We start from the raw sequence: 20,090 nt of genomic DNA, 5'->3' as shown, positions 1-20,090 counted from the left end.
TTGTGGTAACTAAGGTAACCTGGTCTTCCAAGAAGCTGCATTTATATTTATCAGTTTTCAGGATGTAGTTCTCTGTGTGTTTATTTTTAATATGTTTTTTCAAATTATTATCTAGAAGTACACCAACGAAGAAGAGGCTTAAGTTTTTTCAGTGCATGATGTAGGTGGTATGACATACATGTATCAGTCATAGATGAGTCATTTGACTTGGAAGAAATTAAGCTGACAGTGGTAAAGAAACAGTTGCTGAACTACTTAATGCACCTTGATCTTTGTTTTGAAGTTTTGCTTTGATGTATATTCAGGCCTGTGGGAAATGTTGCCAGCTTATGCTAATAGTAGCTTTTCCTGTAACTTGAATCACACATTGAATCACCGAGTTATTTAGGAGGGAGATTTTCTTGTCCAACCTCGTGCTCAGAGCAGGTCCAATTAGATCCAACTATGAAGGTCTTGACCTATCAAGTTTAAAATATCTCTAAGGACTGAAATTCCACAATCTTCCAGTATTTGACCGCTGTCGTAATTTTTTCCTTACACCTAATCACAATTTCTTGTTTGCATTTTGCATACAGATATACTATCTGTAGTCCCTTGTCTTAGCTTTGTCAGCCCCTCAGAAGAGTCTGGCTTGTTTTCCACCAACATCTGTAAATTACCCATGTTGGGTCTGGTGGTACAGGAAAGATTCTGATGTGCTGGAGAAGCCACTGAAGGGGCTGCCAGCATGGTTAGGGGTAGGACTGCATGCTGAGTGAGGAGAGATAAAGGGACCAGGATTTTGTTCAGGCTGGAGAAAGTACAGCTCGGCTTCCAGCTGCCATCTTTCTTCCTAAAGGTGTTCAGAGAACTGTGCTTTCCCTAAGGGTGTGCAAGGGCAAGAGGCAATGGTCACTGGTTATAACAAGGAGAGCCTTAACTGGACATAATGAGAAGATTCTTTGCCATGAGAGTGAGTGGTTGTAGTCAGTGTCACTGAAGGCTGACAGTACTCAGCCAGACGCAGCTTGAAGGTGCCTGGGCCAAGGTGGAAGGTAGTTCTGCTTTAAGCAGCTCTGGACTAGAAGACTACCAGGAGTCTCTACCAACTTCATTCTCTTTATGATGCTTTATTAAAACATTTCTCAGGCTAAAATTCCCCCAGTTATGATTGCTCATTATCTTTACTATATCTGCTGTCTTCTTCAGTGTACCCCTGCTGGAGAAGTGTATGAAAATTGTGTGACAAACCTTTTTATATGATGAAAAATACTGCTATCCATTCATGCACAACAGCAAGGTACTGTAGATTTTTTCCTTTATTACTTTGTTGTGCTTTTTATTAACTATGCATCTTTCTTTTTTTTCTTTCTTTTTTTTTTTTTCTTTTTCCTCTTTCTGGTAAATGTGATGTGCTTGGAAGGGAACAAAATAATCATTTAGTGGTAGGTAAGGTCATTGGAAAGGTGAGAACAGTGCATCGCTAAAATCATAGCACAGAACAGTCAGGCTTGTAACTGACTTGCATTGAATTACTGGAATATTGGTCTGGCAAGCTCAGGCATTTCTCTCTCTCTCTCTGTGTTTTAAGAGACTACTAGTAGCAGACTACTACTGCGGTTAGAATGATTGCTTCAGGAATACGGTAACTTTAGGAAAGGTAGGAGATATAATAGCAACATTTTAAGAAAAGAAAATGTAGGAAGTATCCCCACAACTAGTGTGCATCTGAAAGGAAATTAAGGCTTTGTATTTAAGGTAATCTAATTTTAATGAAATTTGCTTAAGAGAGTATATATCATCTGTATTACCTGGAAAATAAAAGCTCAAATGTATGCATTTTGTTTTTTTATATTTTGTTTAATATTTAACATTCAAATAACTTTGGGTTTTGTATGTATAGTATTTAAGTTGCTATTTGAGGGCATTAAAGTTGCTTGTGCCCACTAAATGATTGGACTACTGTTAAAATGAGTCAGTTCTGGAGAGAAACCTGACTTGGATTTGGCATGATTGTGCCATTCCAGAATTTTTCTTTCTCATGCATACTCTTGCAATTTCTCATGCTTAAGCATGGTGGTTCCCTCACCACACCTTCATAGACATTTCCTGCACTCTAGTTTTTTAGATCACTGGTGGGTTTACTGGTAATTTTTAGTCTTTATTTTCAATAATGTGTTGTTTATTCTTTATAGCATGTTGTTTTAATGATTACTGTACATACGTGAGATACAATGAAAATCTCATCCACTAAGTTTGTGTAAGGTTTAATTTGCTACAAGTAGTTTGAATATTTTCTGAGGAGGCTGAAGTGTTACAAGATATATTTTTTTTTCTGTTTTTGTCTGAGATTTTTTTAAGGAGAGTTTAATGACTAGATACTAAAAACCTGAAGACCTTGTTGATCTTGCTGGAAAATAGTGCATGAATTTGGTAAACTCAGAAGATATACAACCATGGCAGTGTGAAAGAAAGTAGAAATTGTGAGTTAATTTTCAGTGTATGATCAGTATTTCTACTTAATTGCAATTTGTATAATTTTAAGGTATATAATAAATCAAGAGCATGGTGATGTATTTGGAAGTCAAACACAAATGGTAATCTAAATCAAAATTAATCCCCACTCAATTTGCATCAGGTCTCAAAGATACTTGTCTAGTTTTTTGTCTTTTAAACTTAGAAATAAATAAATAAATACATCCAGAAGTAACTCTTGAATATTTCATCTTGGACAATTAATAGAGCAGCAATAATGATCTAATTTATTTAAAGTTCTGTTGTTATGAACCTTATACCTCCATTTTCTGAGGTAAAAGCCTTCACAAATTCACCACTGATTTCTGGTATTGATTCCTTCTCGTATGAAGAATATTTTTGTTAATGTTATTTTTACCCCATTTTAAAATTCAGGTTTAAGGCAGTAAGTTAGTCTTGTCACAGTATTTTGTGCCTATTGGATTCATAGTGTTATTTAGTTGCTTTCCTGTTAGAGATTCCTACACATCTTAAAGAGTTTTGCTCTGACTGCTTGATGTTTTGTTTGTGATTGTAGCCCTATTCATTATATCAGATTATTTCATGGTTCATAGTTGCTGAGTGTTGTGCATATTGTCCATTTTACAGTCTGAAGAAGTTTTTTTTTTCTTTTTTTTTTAGCTTGTTAAGAACTTCAGATCAATCTCTGGGGGAAAAATATGCATTATGTTGAAGCATAGCTTTCTTACAGCGGTTACAGGTTTCTTTTCTTTAATGTATCTGCTGTCCATGTGTACATGAAGGCTGCAGCTTCAATGTGTTCCTCTGACATAGTGCTTCCCATTAGTAAGAGGCAGAAATAAATTCATAAAATAGTATAAATAAATAAATAAAAATAAATAATAATAAACAAAAAGCAGAGTAGACAAATTCTAATTCATTTGTAGTTACAAAAACATCCATAGCTTTTTTCTTCTTACAAAGTTATAAATGCTATTTAATTTTACATGAAACATTGCAGAAATTTGTGTGTGTATATTTTAATTCTGAATTTGCAATTATACAATGTATATTACTACAGGTAATACTACTGAAGGAACTTTGCTTGTGATTCGTGAGACCTCTTCTAAGATTTCAAAACTGGAATGATTGAGAAATGCTACATTAAGTTAGCATGAACGAAATGAGGAGTCATGCTTGAATTGGAAGGTTTTGTGACTGTTTAAATAACTGAGATAATTTACTGTAATAATTTACTGTAAAAAAAAAAAGAAATACAGTGCAATATTAATGCAAAATATGCAGGAAAAATAAATTAGTACTTAGCAATATTACTGAGACATAGCGATATCGCTTCCCATTTAATTAGAATGACAAAGAAAACAAAATATTAATGTAGCTTTCTACAAGGAAAAAATACAAAAAATATATATTATTTGGAGCTAAGCTCACTTCTCTCAAACAATCAGTATTCAAAAAATAACTGAATTTTTAAAAGTCAGGCTTTTACGGTTGAGTTGTTGAAAGCTACATAAAATATATGGAATATAATTGTATATTAGTATTTATATCTAACATAGAAAATACCTACAGATAACAATACAGTATTGTACTACAGGTAATCATTTGTTTTACGTTTTCTGAAGTTTTGACAATTTTTCTTCCCCTTGTGAAATAAAATAAACTTTGAAATGTATGAATGTCATGTTACAGCTGTCAACTGTAATACAAAGCCTATGACCTGTTCTTGTGAGGGCAACATTGCATTTTACTGGGTTATAAAACCATAGTTGTTTCTATACTAATTTCTCTTACTGTTTTGAATGATGGGGACAATAATCCTACTGCAATGTATTTTTCTTTGTGTTCTCTGAGATGGAGAAATAGTTGTGTTTCCAGATAAGAGCTAACCAATACTTCTGTCCATCTTTTTGTGATTGGTTGAGACTTTTAAAACCTGTATTATTCCTCTGTGAACTTATGATGAAAAGACAGAGCTTTGGTCACACAAATAACACTATGACTTACTAAATGTCAAGAGTTAAAGCAGGAACAGACTATGAACGAGAAAATCATTCTTAGTTAGTTAGAAAGTCTAAAATATTATAGAGAATCCAGTCTGAAGGAGATTTGGGGTGGATTTTAAAGTTCTCACTGGATTTTGTCTCAAAAGAGACATTCCTCAAGAAGAGGGTTATTGAACAGAATTTATAGGAGCTTTAAGCAACCAATACTTATAATTATGGCAGTGATTAGAGTAGCACTTTTTTTTGCTCTTACATTATATTTGGAATATTGCTGAAACTCATAGATATTTTTCTTCCAGGCTCTTCGATGCATTTCAGGTCAATCCTAGGAGTTTATCTTCTGATATTTTATTTACAAGTCCTAGAGTGTAATGGACACATCTGCTGATCCCTGTTAACCATTGTATTTCTGTTATTCTTGTTTTTTAAATCTATGGCTCAGCATTAGCAATCTGAGGTTCAAAAGGCTCCAACAAAAAATATTTAAACATAATTTAATATCTTCTTTCAAGAAGGTAAACAGAAGATAAAAGGAAGATATAGCTTTTCCACTTGATAAAAGTGAACTTAAAACATAAAAAAAGTTTAATAACTGCTAGTGAGACAGAGGTTTGGGGCTGTAGGGAAGTATTTCAGAAGTGGAGACATTTTCTGGAAAACCTCTTTTTCTACTCATTTTTGTGGAAGACAAAAAAAATTGCAAAGGATATTAAATTAGTTCTCTCCATCCTTTTTAATACAAAATTTTACTCTGTTAGAGTAATAAGATGAGACAGCTTGACAACGGATACATTTCAAAAGTTTTAAATCTAAATGCTAAAGAAAAGTTTGAATAGACAGACACAGGAAGTGTGTGTCTAGGTATCTGTGTGTGTAAATTTTTGAGAATTTTTTGGCCTTCTAAGAAGATCAAGGGTGTCAGGGAAAGAGAGTGAGATAAATGTAGTGGGTTAATTAACATAATATATGGTCAGGATTTGGTATATTATTGTCTCACAAATTAATTCACACATACTATTTAAGAATATTCATGGGAAATGATTGATTTGGGATCATGACAGTGGCAAAACACTTGGGTTATAATATCTCTAAACCATTGATGATTGTCCATCTGCACTTCATACAGTGGGTCATGCCTTATTTCTTGGAGACTAGTTCTAGCTTACCTTTAAAATTCCTTTTAAGTGACTGACATTTTTATTTCCAAATACCAGATGCCAGATGCCTGCTAAAAGTCAGATGTAACGTAAAGGGTAGTAAATCTGCATATTTACATAAAGAAGGTAATGTTCTTTCAAATACAGAACTGAGGGCTGGAATTTATTTAGCTAATTTTAAATGGCTAAAATGCAGACATGTAGACTTGAGCTAGCAGTCTCCAGATTTGAATTCAGTAAAGAGAAACAGGAAATTCTATGTCATGGTTCATCTGACCTGTAATTTTTTATAATGCTATTTGAAGTCTTAAGTTTAATGTTGAATTAGTGGACAATCATTTCCTTTTATCAGTAAGATGTTACAGGTTGGCTGATGAGTTTGTATATTATCACATTACTGTTGCTGCTGTTGTATGATTTTTGTTTTGGTTTGCTTTTATCTAAAAAGATGGAGTGGGAAGGGACGCAGTTTCTATTTTCTACTTTGTTTTAATTAGAATGCCCAGTACCATTTTCTCCAAAGTGACTATTGCAGAAATTGAAAAAGTTACCCAGATCAGTCATAAAAGACCTCCCAAACGATAATAGAATGAGAAAGGATTAAGCACAACCTTGACTTCATTGCTCAACACTTCATCTTTCTGCTTAGTAAAACATGAACTGAATACAAGAACAAAGATTCTGCAGTAATTTAGAAAGAGAGCACTGGTTGAATTCTTTGCCAGATACGCCAAACCTTTAACTGTGATTGATATTAGATCCTTTTGTGCATTATCTGCCAGTTGGAATGAAGTCTGGCATCCAAAAAGTGGTGGTTTTGACATTAATGCAGCTTCAGAGAAATTAGATTTTCTGTAAAGCTTTAGCAGCACTGAAGATAAATACAAAGCGTAATAAGCAGTGTAATGATCTTTGAATCTGCAGCTTCATCCTATCCAGTATCCCAGAAGGCTAATGTAATTTCAGAGGAAAAGGTACTAAGATGTATCACTTATCTTTCTCTTCCATGCCTATGCTATCAACTCAGATGTAATACATTAACATTTGAATTGAAAAAAAAATGTCAATCAGGAAATAGAGGGATATGTTTGAAGGCAGAAAGAAAAGAAAGAGAAACATAAGCAAGTTGATGTAGAGTGCTGTTAAAAATTCTGACACACATTTAATATATTAAAGCCTCTGCTTTGAAGTATAAATAAAAAGCACATATTCTGTCACTGATGTTATCATACTGATTTTGATAGCCTTTTATTTATGCACTACTAATGTGAAGACTTTTCTGCAAAGTAATTGTGGAATTTTGAGTTAATCAAGATATTTCAATACAAAATGTAAAAGGAGAAAAGCCTTGATGGCTTTAGAAGCTGTGAATAGACTATAACAGGTATGAATTAATTGAAATGTAAATTTTTATTATGACAGAAATAAGCTGAAGGTAGCATCAGTTCTTCTCATTCTCTTTATTCTACCAACTTTACTGGCCTTGTTTAGGTTTTTTAAAGGAAATCTGTGCAAACTCCAACCAGCTAAAATATAATTAACAAAAATCGTCTCAGTATTTTATATTTTCAGATAGCATACAGTTGGAACAGAAATGAATAGCTCAAGCAAAAAAATATCTTTAATACCCCATTTAGGCTCATGTCTTAAGTAACTGAAAGTCTGATACAAATATGGAGAAATAACCATTTTCTCAACCATATCTCTGATGCAGAGTCAGTTGTGTTTTCACAGTTAATGTTACTCACATCCAGTCTTCTACTTACTTAGTGATTTTTTTTTTTTAATTATTTTTTCACACGTGGCCAAAAAAAAAATCAAATTCTTATTTCTGGCCCTAACAGTAGAAGCTAGAGCAGCATAATCTTAGTACATTATTATTATTTTTTTAATTCTTAAGTAGTTCTTATAGATTCCTGTTCTCAATTGTGCTCTGAAATGTTTGAACTTTCAGTCTGAAAGTAAGCACTGAGTGAGTCAAACCCAGAAAGTACTCTTGTTTATAGTTGCTAAATCATAAAATCCTTAAGGTTTCTTCAGCATAACTTCTATCTTAAATGCATAATTTCATATTAGTGCTCAAACAGGTGAATTTTAGGAAAATATTGGCTTAAATTTGGGCTGTCCACCTGTATTGTAAAGCTTATTTTCTACAGAACTAATTTGGAGAAAATGCACTAGAAATATTGAATATCTGAGCTATTTGCTTCTGATTGAATGCAAATATACTGATAAAAAGAACTCTTATAAACTTTAGTTTCACAATTTATAACATATCACAAAGAAGGCTAATTGAAGTCACTTCCATTCTGCTAATGAGTTTTTAGTTCTATTTTAATGTGAAGCTGAGAAAAAATATAACAATTGGACTTAAAAACTTGAAAGGAAATGAAGTATTTTATGCCATTTAATTCTTTTTAGGTAATGGAAGCCTGACTGAGCATTTCTATCGTGGTTTGGTACAAGCTACTTCAGCAGCCTCTGTATATTCTAGTTACTCTGGTGAAATGGGAGTTCTTCCATAAGTGTTTTTCTTTTGTTTATGGAATTAGATATACTGAAGCCTAATTTAATTATAATAAATGTTTTTCTTTATTATTTAGGGAGTCTTTGGCTAAAGACAGACCAAAGAAGTATAGATCACTATGGAGAGTAAGTGAGCATTTAATTAAGTCTAATTGCTTTGATGTATGTAAAATGCAGTCAGTGATATTTTAAGTTAGATTGTATTTTCAGAGTAATTTCAATATAGAAAATCTATGAATTGGAACATAGGGGATCAATGTTCAACTACAATGATTTCTGTTGTCTTTGTATCAGGCTACCTAAATCTTGGATATCAATGGATTTACACCAGTTGTAGTTTTGAGTGTCTGAAAGCTGTATTTGTGTGTAGGGCTCCATAAACTCTGCATAAATTTAAGCCTGTATGGATATCTTAGGAACTTTGCAGTTGTGGTGACTAATGTACTGCAAGAATAATTTCTGGGGAACGATGTCTTATGTTATGGAGAGAGTCAAAAAAGACCTTTATTTAGCTTAAGACAATCAATGTCTTGAGACGTAAAATTTTTACTTTTTAGGTACTGTTCTAGGTGTTGAATACTACTGAACTTACATAACTAACTCAGTAACTAACTGTTGCAGAGTGGGGCTGTTAATTTCTGAAGTCATAATATAGGCAAAATTACACTGAATCGTGTATTGAAATCTGTGAAACTATTCAACTTTTTGAAGAGAGAATTTTCAGAAATAAAAATGGGTAGCTGAAGCTTTTTCTTCCGTGAGTCTATGAACATTATATGTTCAAAAATAAATAAATAAATAAAAATAAAGTTCATCATTTTACTTTCTTCAGATTCATACAGATACGCTCTTATAAATGATGGAAATATAACAAAATTTATGCTCCACTGAAGTTGCTTCCCACTTATGCTATTTTTGTGTACTTCTAGATTGAATAGAAGATATTTACTTATTATGTTTGTGTACTATTTATGAACTATTTGGATTAAAAGGATCATTTAGTGCATATTAGAGTGGTTGAGACCCATAGAATTTCTAGGGAATGTGTCAATATAAACAAATCGCTTTTAAGTAAAACTTATGGAAGTTAATGACAGATGAACTGTCCTACCTTAGGGAACTTTATCTGCCCTGAAAGTCTGTGTGCCTGCCCTGTGCTGCAGCAGGATTACGTGTATGGAAAATGGGGGAAAATACCACGGAATTATCGCTCATTATTTAACAGAATCCTGTACTGGCTTTGAATGTCTATAAATGTATATATATGTAACTGCACAAACATGCATAGGTGCAAAAATGTATACACATGCACACAAATATATATATATATATATATATGCATATATATATTTGCAAAGATTTCTTCAATTTTAACATTGTATTTCCTGCAACTTTGATGTCATTCATAGGTTCCAGTTTCAAGGTAATGCATTTTAGAAACATTGGAGGTTATTTTATTTAATAAAACATAATGCTTAACCTGAAGGAGAACCGCTTTGGTCTTGGATACTTCTTAAATAGCAAGTAGGCAGTTCTAGCTTAAGTGTCTTGGAAGGCAGAGCATTCTATGTGGTATGGTAACTAAGTGTTTTGTCTAAGAACTGATAGAGTTTTACCCAGTGTTTTAAGGTGTAGCTTTTCAAATTGATGTCCTAATCAATGCATTTGCAAATCAACTTGGAAATTAAATATTAATTACACGAGCCATATACTAGCTTTATTTAAAAACAGTTTGGTCCTAGTGATTATTTTTTCCAATTCATTGTTTTTAGAAGCATTTGACCATTTATTTCCTAACACAGTATTTCTGTACTATTTGTTAGATGGATTAGGCTTTAGTTTGGGAAGCATGGAACTTTTGAAAACGCAGCAGAAGCGAGATGTAAAGCTGCATTTTTCAACATCATTAACTAAAGTGCTGTTGTGCAAGAGTTTTCTACTGATTTTTGTGGGTGTACTATATAGATAAACGATTGTTTAATCTGTTGATGACTGGGGGAATTAAAAGAAGTGTTTCCGTCTATCCTATCCATTCCATAAGACTTACCACATAATGTGACTTCAGTCAGTATAATTCAGGCAAAGACATGATCATCACAATTGTCATGTAGACAATAATGATGATTTAAGCAATATTTCATTTACTGGTTTATTTGATCTATTATAATATGAGATAGGAGATTTGTCGTCTCTCTTGCTGCTCTTTTGTTGGACAGTGATGCATTTTGTTGGGTATTGATCATGCCCAGGCACTGTTTTCTTTTAAATTATGTGTTGTGTTGTTAGATTTTGCTGTTGTTCATTTTAGTTACTTAGGACTTTTTAAAGTGTGTGGGATTGTTACTAGTAATGTAACTTACTAATAGCTAGGAGTCCTTGATTATCCCTGTATTAAAGATGCTTTGTCTTTATGTTTCCATGTTGGTGTTCTGAAAATGGATAAGATACTGCGATTCAGATCTGAGGGCCACAACGTGAGATAGTCTTCTTGCTGTTCTGTTAGACTGGTTTGTTGGCTGGAACATAAGCCACAGCTCTATAGCAAGACCATCTTTATGAATTTCCAGTAATATTCAGAGGATGGGTTGTTGGATGTTTCTTAGTTTATTATAGTTGAAACTCAATGCACAACTTTTGGTAGCAGGGGGCAGAGCTCAGCAGCAGCTGCCCCATGTCATATCAGAGCGAACTCAAGTGGACTCTGCAGCCCCCATTCCCTGTTCCCCTGTGCTGCTCAGGGGAAGGACGTGGAAGAGATGGGGGAAAAGGTGTTTTTAGTTTAAGTTTCTCACTGTTCTAGGCTGTTAGCAGTAAGCAAAAAATTACATTAATCGCCCTATGCTAAGTATATTTTTGCCAGTGACAGTAATTGGTGAGTGATCTCCCTGTCCTTGTCACAACCCTTGATCACTTTTTCACTGTACTCAGATTTTTCCCCTTCTTCCTTTGAAGAAGGGGAGGGAGAGAGCAGTTGCGGTGGAGTTTAGCTGCCCAGAAGGGTAAGCCCACCACACTTCGCCTTTATTTTGTTGACTTGCTCTTTTGTCCTTTTAATGACTTGAATTTGTCTAAAATACTAGTCATCTTCCGATTTTTGCTTAACCCAAAGCTTTAAATGTTTCCATGTTTATTGTAAGTAGATCAGAACTTATATACAAGTGTTACAAAAATAACTATTGACTGTTTTCCAGTCTCTATAAGAACCTAAGGTTAGTAATATTTCCTTAAATCTATTTTCATTTTTCTCTGATAATTAATATCACAATACATTTTGTCTCCCTAATTTGTACTTTGGTTTGATTTTCTTGTTGTTCTAACACTATATGAGAACAATGAAAGGTGAGAAAAAAAATGAAGTTTTAGATATTGATTCTAATTGGAGTGTTTGTGTATGAAGGATTACTTGAGTGTATTCTGATACTATAGTAAATAGGAGTCAGAGGCAGTAGAGTAATTTCTGCAGTTGAACCCAGTGCTAGTGCTCTTAGAGATTTCATTAGTTTTAATTATAGCTAATTTATTTAAATTCCCATGAAAATAACTTAATAGGATGGAAACTATTATATTGTATTTAGTTAATTACTTTTTAGTAAAAATGAGCAACCAGAATACAGAAGAATAGCAAACAAATACATCAGACACTGAGACTTTCGAAAATCATTAGTGAAATCTTGGCTTGACTTGTCCACTTATGAATTAGTTCTTATAGCATATTTCGGAGCCACGTCTATGAAAGTGAGCTTGTACAGCAATCAAGGTTATCTGGGTTTAGTAAAGCCATACTGATGGTGTGCCTGGGGAGATGTAGGATTAGATTCTGCAGAGTTTTATTAATCCTTATTTTAGCAAAGGTATCCTTACAATGTCACAACAACCATGCTGACAGATATGCTTTTTCTGGAAAACTAATGTAAAACATTTATTTTTTTCAGCAGCAGTGTTGTTCTAGAGAAAGGTTAATAGCCTCATCTGTGTAACAATTCCTTAAGGAATTGTTGTGACTTTTTCATACAGTTAAAGATACCTTTCTGGACAGTTTTAAATTTATTATTGAAAAGACCTTTCAACCTTTTTATGGAATCTAAAGAATAGTTAGCTACTTTTATGTTTTTTATCAGTTTTAAATCTAATGTTCTTCAACATAGTTAACTTCTGTTTGTTTCAGTTTGTTAGATGAAATAGCTAGAATGAATTGTTCTCACTAACTCTGTGTACTTGTCACATAAATGAATCTTGAACCTAAGACTGAGAAAAGGTTATGTACAAGATGATAGGCAAACTTTGTCAGGAAAACATTAAATAAAATTAAAAAAAAAAACAAAAAAAAAAAAACAAAAAAAAAAACGAACTACAGAAATGACTGCAGACCTCTGCACATTTTCTCCTGTAAATCTGTTTTCAGAAAAAATCTCAAAAACAGGTAGGTGCAGAACTGTTCAGATTTTTTTTTCAGCTGCATTTAGTCAAAAGCGGAGGTTTCAATCTACAAAGTATTAGCTCTGTAAAGACCATCGTGGTGTGCCCTTTTTCCTTTTGTTGAGGTGACCCATGACTCTAATGACAGCAGGATTTTTTTCTTAGAGCCCCTGCGCAGTATTCCAAAGAACATGGCTCTGATTCTGTTTTCTTTATATAGAGATGGGGAGAAAATACTTGAAAAGATGACTAAGAAACATGCAGATATAACCAAGGTTTTTAAGAAAGAAAAGAAAAGAAAGAAAAAAGACTGAAGTTCCTTGGGGAAAAAAAATAAAAAATAAAAAATTACAGGCCATACTTCATGTCTTTAGGGTACAGAAATTTGACACAGAGTGTGTGCACTACTTTCTAATTGAGAGAATGAAATTATCTGAAGATAAACTGGCAAATCCTGAGTTAAACTAGCTGGTAATGTAGCTAAAATTACAATACAATTTCTTCTGAGCAAAGAGACTGAATAGGTGGTGAGAACTAGGACTCTAATTTATGCTCTGCATTTTGAATGCAAGACCTATTTTATTAAGTATAGTACAGTTGTGCAGATGAGAAAAGGAAGGTAGGAATTACATCTAAATTACTACAGTCAGGTTCTATTGAATTCTGCCTGTCTGTGAATAGGCAATAATATTTTTCAGCTTATGAAAAAAGAAACTATGTTAGTAAAGTTAGTTCACTTTACAATCCTTAAGAAGAAATACAGGAATTGTCCTAAATCGGGACAGCAGTTGAACACCATGACTTTTTTTTAACGTCAAATGCTTTATCAAATGTTGTATCATTGCCAAATACTTTGACAATGGCTGCAATATCCAGCAGTAAACTGCCCAGGCAGACATTTCTTTTTATCACTTGCTTCATAATATTCAAAAGAAGAATGGAAGGTTGTTTTTTGGCATGTTTGATAGTAGTGTATCCTGAACTTAGTAGAAAGTTAGAATTGTACACTTGAGTCTTGTTTTTTAATTTCCTCTTATTTTTTTTCCCCATCACTGAACTGCTGTGTTAAATGGAGGATTCTTAGATAAATGCTGTGATTACTTTTTAGAATCTTTTAATTTTCTTCAACATCATGCACTAGTATTAATTCATTTACATAAATTAGAGGCTTTTAATTAGCTGTTAGAGATGAATGGTCACAAGGCCAAGCAATGTCACCTTTACAAATATGAGTTAAGATTTTTGTTGAAAAAAAAGTGTATTTTTCACTCTTATTTCGAAGATTACATTTCATAGATTAAAGAAAAAGTAGGTAGAGCACTTTTAGGACTTACACGATTCCCTTTCTCCATGTTGCTGTGCTAGTAGAGGTGGATGTGCTTGCTGTCTCTGAAACCTGGATGATTTTGTCTGTGTATGTACGTATGATTTTTTTAGTTTCCTGAAGAGAGGTTAAGAATGCCTGTTTTCTAAGTTATTTGTAGTCTGAGTTCAGGGCTATTTTTATAAGGTTTGGAACCTGTTTTAGTGTGGGCAGGAATCGCTCATCTCTTTTGCACAAAAGCTTTAACCACAGTTCTCCTAAAACAGGGAACTTGACCCTTGCTTTGATTTCTACATCACAGGATAATGTTCCTAGTTCCTGAGGAGACTTTTAAAAAGTGGCTCTAGGGTAGAGCAAGGACTCTTCCACCAGCCTAGCTGTAGACAGTTTAAGCAAAGTGGTGGGAGGTGAGGAATCACTTCAGTGTTTTCCTATCTGTTACTGAGATTTATTTTTATTTTTTAACAGGAGCAATACAGTCTTTTTATTTTCAATAAATAAATAAAAACATTTCAGTGTTGAGCATATGCCCATTATACATGTTTTTGGAGACCCAACAGCACAGGACATCCATTCCATGTGCTTTTTAACTAGTGCTGTTATTTAATGGTCTTTTGTGTCCATAACAGTGTGCTCTCATGCATATCACAAGTATGGTAGGAAAGACCTGCGGTGACATATGATACTTTGAATGTGTCTTGTAGTATCATATTTGCCCAGCAACATATTCCATAGTGATATCTGTATATAGGACAATTGTTGAAATTTATTGACCAGCTATGGCTGTGTTTTAGGACTACAGCAGGCACCAGTTACCCTAAAAAAGAATCAGATGTTTTTGCAAGGATTCTGGGGAGAAAAGATAGGCAAGTAAAACAGTGACTACTATGTTAGATGTAATAAATGGTCTATGTGAATCCAAGTCCTAACTAACAGACTAAGGGTGTCTGCTCTTTGAGTGGTTTTAGCTAATTTTTATTATTAATTTTTGTCAGATGCTAGCCATTCCAGTAATCAATAGTTCAGATGTCATATCTTACTGCTTACAATACTGTTGCATCTGCCGTCTCCTTTTGCTGATTTGATATCTAAAGATAAAAGTACTGACTGTTAACTTGCTTTTCTTACTGCTAAGATTTGTGTAAGAACACCTGTTAGCAGGTGTTCTTCTGGGGTGACAAATGTAGTCTCTTCATGCTTCCTACTTGTGCCATCATTCCTTTGTGTTTTCAATCGCAGAGAGGCCGAACATCTTTTTCACGAGCTTAGGCACTTTTCCAGGTCCCAGATTGATTTCATCTTGCCTGTCCCGTCATGTTTCTGAAAGTCCCTAGTGTTGTTGTAGTCAGTTTTTAACATTACAATCTTTTTTGTTGTTGTTGTTCTCCAGTTTTATGTTTGACATAAATGTCAGTAGGTTAAAACCAGGTACTTCACTGATGCTCTTCTGTAATGTCAACCACTTAAATACAATTCAGTCTTACTCTGCCATCTCCTTTCAAGAGACATTTATTATTTGGCACAATTCTGTAATATGTTTTAGACAGTAACTGAATGATCAGTTGTACAAACCTGTACTGTAGACATGAATGCCTATATGTTATAATATCTGGTTTTAACTAATTAAGCTAATTAAGACTTCTCAGAGGTACGTATGCTTAGTGTGGAGCAGCTGACCCCTGAAGGACTTCCTTTCCCAGGTGGTCAGCATTTTTACTGGATTTCTGAAATCTTCACAGTTTCATCCCATATGGAAAATGTCTTGATCCTAGCATGCAGCTGGTCTGCCCCACAAATATTTGTACAAGATTGAGTTAAGCATCGCTGTGTTTTAGACGAAATGAAACTGACCTGATAACAGAGAGCGCTTCTTAAAAGGAGTTACTTCTGTACATGGAACAAGAAAAAGAGACCAGAAAATTTGCTTGCAGCATCTAATCCCATGCCCTAACTACATGTATATTCTAGTCATTCTCAGCATTCTACTTTTATTTTCTTTTTTCTGAAAACAATGATGTTTCATCCATAGGGCACTGATGGGCTCAATGAGGGCTGAACATGAGGACTCACAATGATAAAGGTATAAATCTTTTTGATGTTTTCGGTTAGTTTGCGTCTCCAGAATCCATGGGTTTTGGGGTCTGCTAGTCATAACACAAGGAAAAGGTGATTTTAGGTTCCAGTCATCTCAGAATTGCTTTTGTTATTTAATTTAAGAGTTTTCAGATAAATATTCAATGCTCTTTGCCAGGTGATGATTTCATTACCTATGCTTTTTTTTCTTTTGTAGATTTTAATCTGGGATTTAGAGAAATAATAGTTACCTATGATAGTGGGTTTTTTGAATTTGAGCAGTTATCAGAGATCCAATAATCTTTAACATATATGTGGCCATCCTAGCTTCTTTAGTGTTTTAATCAGTTGATTAAACTTCTAGTCTCTCAAATGATAGATCACTTTGGAATATTACTGTGCTCTCTGGGGGAATAAAGACCTCAATCTAAAAGAGTTCAGAATACAAGTAAAGAATAAGTTGTTTTAACTGCGTTTCAAAGAGCAGTGACTTAGGTGTGGAATAATTCTTCAAAGGCTGTTTACAGTCAATTGTAACATTTGTTTCCTGATTGTTAATATCAACTATTCTTCTATTAGAGATGTTTGCTTAAATTGGTAGGATTTGTACATAATCTGAGTGTCTGAGGTTGCTGAGTAGTCTGTGCAGTATTCAAGAGATTCTTCTTTCCAAAAACAGACCAGAGTTCCCTTCAGCTTTTGTACTCAAAAAGTACTTAGTCATCCACCACTGTGCTATATAGCCTGTTTTAGTTTTAACTGTTGCTTTCTTGTTTTGTTCATAAAAAGGCTTTAAAGAGTCTTATGATCTTAGTGAAGGCAGAGTAAGAGCTCCTACACCACCCAGCCAGTGATGTAGGAGCTTCCATCAGTACTGGCAGTGCTGATGGAAGGGCAGTGGCTTGTTTAATCCATAGTTGTATTCTGAAAAGCAAACTGGAAGCAGGATACATGTGTTGTGTAAGTACTGGGGAGGCAGAAAACATAATGATAATGCTTATTTCATATAGAGGAGAATATATAACTAAAATAACCTGTTTGTCACAAAATGAAGGGGTTGTCTTGCTTCCTTGATCTTCACAAAATGTCAGTCTTTCTGCAAGATTAAAATGGGGCTTGTAGTACTAACTGTTCATATGTAAAAGTTCATAACTTTTATCAGACGTTTTGTAGTGGTTATGAGAGACATTGGAAGACTTTTGGTTTTGTTTTGTGTTTTTTCTTTATTATTTGTTTGTTTTTTGGACTTTGTTTTTGTTTTATTTGCTTCATTTTTATGCTTAGGAGAGTCTGATTTTATACAGTCATAAAGCAGATTTCCTGTGCCTGGAAAATGAAAGCAGAACATGCTAAGAAAGCTGTCAAAATTGGAAAAGCTGTCAAAATTGTCTTAATTGGATTCCATGGTAAATTTGTAATTTTTTTAGTGTCTATAATGAAAATATGGATTGTTAATGTGAACCTTGAAGGCCAAATTTCATTCTCTATTCTGATGAGTTACAAGTGCAATGGAGGTGCTGGACTGTTGCCTGCTTACATTAGAGATGAAATTTGGCCCAGAATATGATGGAAGATAATTTTGAATATCATTTACCCAACAGCTGGTACTTAGCCTTCCCTGATTAAAATACAAACAGCAAGATTTGGTCTTCACCAAAGTCAACTGCAATATATCTTACTCTAGCATGATTCAGAATGGGAAGTGGTAATGCCAAATGAAAATATCCACAAAATATCTGCTGAGAAGAGTGACTAATGAAGAACACAAAATCTGCTTTTTCTTCAGAATGGTGAACACTTAAGTATGGATATGATGTTTAAATAAAAGCATATAAATGCTTGTTTAGGAGCTCATTTCCACAAGGTTGTGTCTTAAGTCCTTCTCATGATATACATTTGTGCAGTGAAACTGTAAGCCCTGAAAATTTCACCCTCAATAGTATGAATTTATTTCTTTAAATACTTGGATTATAAAAATCTGTATTTATCTAGTTTGTCCTCCTCCTTCTTCAGTCAGCTCTTGTACTCTAAGATTTAGGTGCTGTGACAAAGACTTGGTAACAATGTTCAGGTAATACTTGGAATTCTTAAAAGAAATTTAAATTGTTCAAAACCAAAGGTGTACCTAAATATTTTATATAAACCACCTATTTTTCCCTAAAGCTAAGTTGAAAAACAAAGAAACAGCAGAAAAACCTAAATTGAGTAAGGATCCATTGAGAAAGGCAAAGAACATTCAGTCCCAGCCGTATGCAGTTCTACATACATGGATGAGATGAAGTTGCTCCATAAACCTCACTTTATAGATGTTCGTTTTCATATGAAAATAAACCTCACTTGTTCATTTTCACTTACAGGTCTGGCTTGTTTGAGAAGCTTGTTTCCAGTGTTCAGCATATGAGCACTAAATTTATGAGTAATTGGGGATACAGAGAGAGAAATTACTGTCTTTATTTAAAAGCAAAAATGAGAAAACATCTTATTAAGAGTAAACCAAATGAAAGCAGTAATGAAACAACTGATCATACTTCTAAAGAGGCATACTGGGTGCTGTCACATGCAGTACATTGCAAACTAAAAGTGCACAGCAGGCTTTTATATGCATCCTCGTTATTTAAGGTGTGAATCATGTACATTGCCACTTCTCAGATTGAGGGTTTGAAAGTAGTAATGTGTAGTTTATCAGTTAGTATTCATTTTGCTATAACTGGCTGGTATTCCCAGTCTGAGATTTTTTTTTATTAATATCATGACCTTTTTTCTTGTGTGTTTGAAGTTCCCATCTTTGCTATTTAATTATCTTCTAATTATAATACCCATTTGAAAAGTTTATTAGGTTAAGAAGAGACAGTTAGTGAAAGGTGTTTATTGTAGATTAAAACAGTGAGTCAGATGTGATGTAGAATTTAACTTGATCTATTTTGGAAGTCACTAATCAAAAGGCAGGAGTGTGAAGTGTGGTTATAACCTCAATAATGACAGCCTGAATATGTATCAAACTTACAATGCAATCAGTATTTTTCAGGCTTTCCTCTGAGATTGCTTTAGGAATGGGAAGATCTAATTAGAAGGCTGCTGTAGTCCTACAAAATTCCACAAAATTCAATAGGGAATACAGGGTTATCTTTTCATCAGAACGCATAAACATATTTTCAGGTTTTTTCTTTTCCTCCTGCTGCAACTGAACTTCCACCAGGACCAGGGATACCAGGAGGAATTTCTCTGTAATTTTCTTCTGTGTTGCACTCTTCTTGATATACAAATCAGTGAAAAGACACCTCAAAATTTATCATTTAGCATAGAGAATGCTGCAGCCACATTATTAGTGACATTAATCTTTTCTATATTAATTAAAGATTGGTAGTTCCATATACATGTGACATAGAAAATCAATAAAATGCATTATTATTATTATTATTATTTATTATTATTTTGTGGAGCCATTTGTCCTTACTTGCCACCTGTCTCTATGCTGCTGAGAAAGTGATCTGTGTCTGTATGCTTACCAGGGAGCATTCATTATTTGTGTACATAATGGAGTTGAGTATTCCGGGTGTTACCACATACTGTTATAATCTTTCACATCCTGCTGAACCCAAAAGTCTAATGAATTAGGCAGGAAAGAAGCCAAAATCTAATTCAAATTTTAATGCAGTTAGTGTTGTTAAGATATGCAAAATGTTTTTTTTCAGTAATGAGGAATAAATAAATGGGTACCTGTGTCCTGGTCAAGTATCTGCAGTAATCTAAGAACAGTTATCAAAAATTCTTGAAATTTAAAAGTCTTGACTGTGGCATAATATCAAGTGACAATTAGTTCTGCCTTCATTTGTAGATGGAATTGTCAGTGTGGTTACCTCTCTTTACCAACACTAACAAGAACAAAGGGAATCTACATGTGTGACTTCAAAGATGGCTGATCTCTGAGGAAACAGCATATAAAACTCCGTAGATCTGGTATTTTATGAAGACATCTTTTTGCCAACTGATAATCTAGCAGATGGCATGCAGACTACTTCATCTAAATGCATCATTTTTATTTGGCGTGAATATCAATGTAATAATACTTTGTATTGAGTAAAAGGCACGTTTCATTTAGATGGAATATAAATT

General features: G+C 33.9%; 1 protein-coding gene across 12 annotated transcripts in view; it reads left to right on the top strand.

Annotated features, from left to right (window-relative positions):
* SGCZ (sarcoglycan zeta) overlaps window positions 1–20,090 on the top strand; it is a 444,851-nt gene that overhangs the window by 164,105 nt on the left and 260,656 nt on the right. For 3 of the 12 annotated variants that reach the window (XM_072037146.1, XM_072037147.1, XM_072037148.1), the window contains one exon: window positions 15,934–15,984. The exons of 7 other annotated variants lie outside the window; for them this stretch is intronic. In XM_072037146.1, coding sequence (XP_071893247.1) covers window positions 15,976–15,984 — 9 coding nt within the window. In that variant the 5' untranslated portion in view covers window positions 15,934–15,975. Of the gene's footprint in view, window positions 1–8,241; window positions 8,291–15,933; window positions 15,985–20,090 lie in introns of all 12 variants that reach the window. 2 more of the 12 variants (XM_072037145.1, XM_072037144.1) reach the window with 1 other exon arrangement.

Source organism: Anas platyrhynchos, chromosome 4 (assembly GCF_047663525.1).
Source record: "Anas platyrhynchos isolate ZD024472 breed Pekin duck chromosome 4, IASCAAS_PekinDuck_T2T, whole genome shotgun sequence".
In the NCBI taxonomy this organism is placed as follows: Eukaryota; Metazoa; Chordata; class Aves; order Anseriformes; family Anatidae; genus Anas; species Anas platyrhynchos.
Note: the sequence above shows the minus strand (reverse complement) of the source record. Positions and strands in the feature narration are given on the sequence as shown.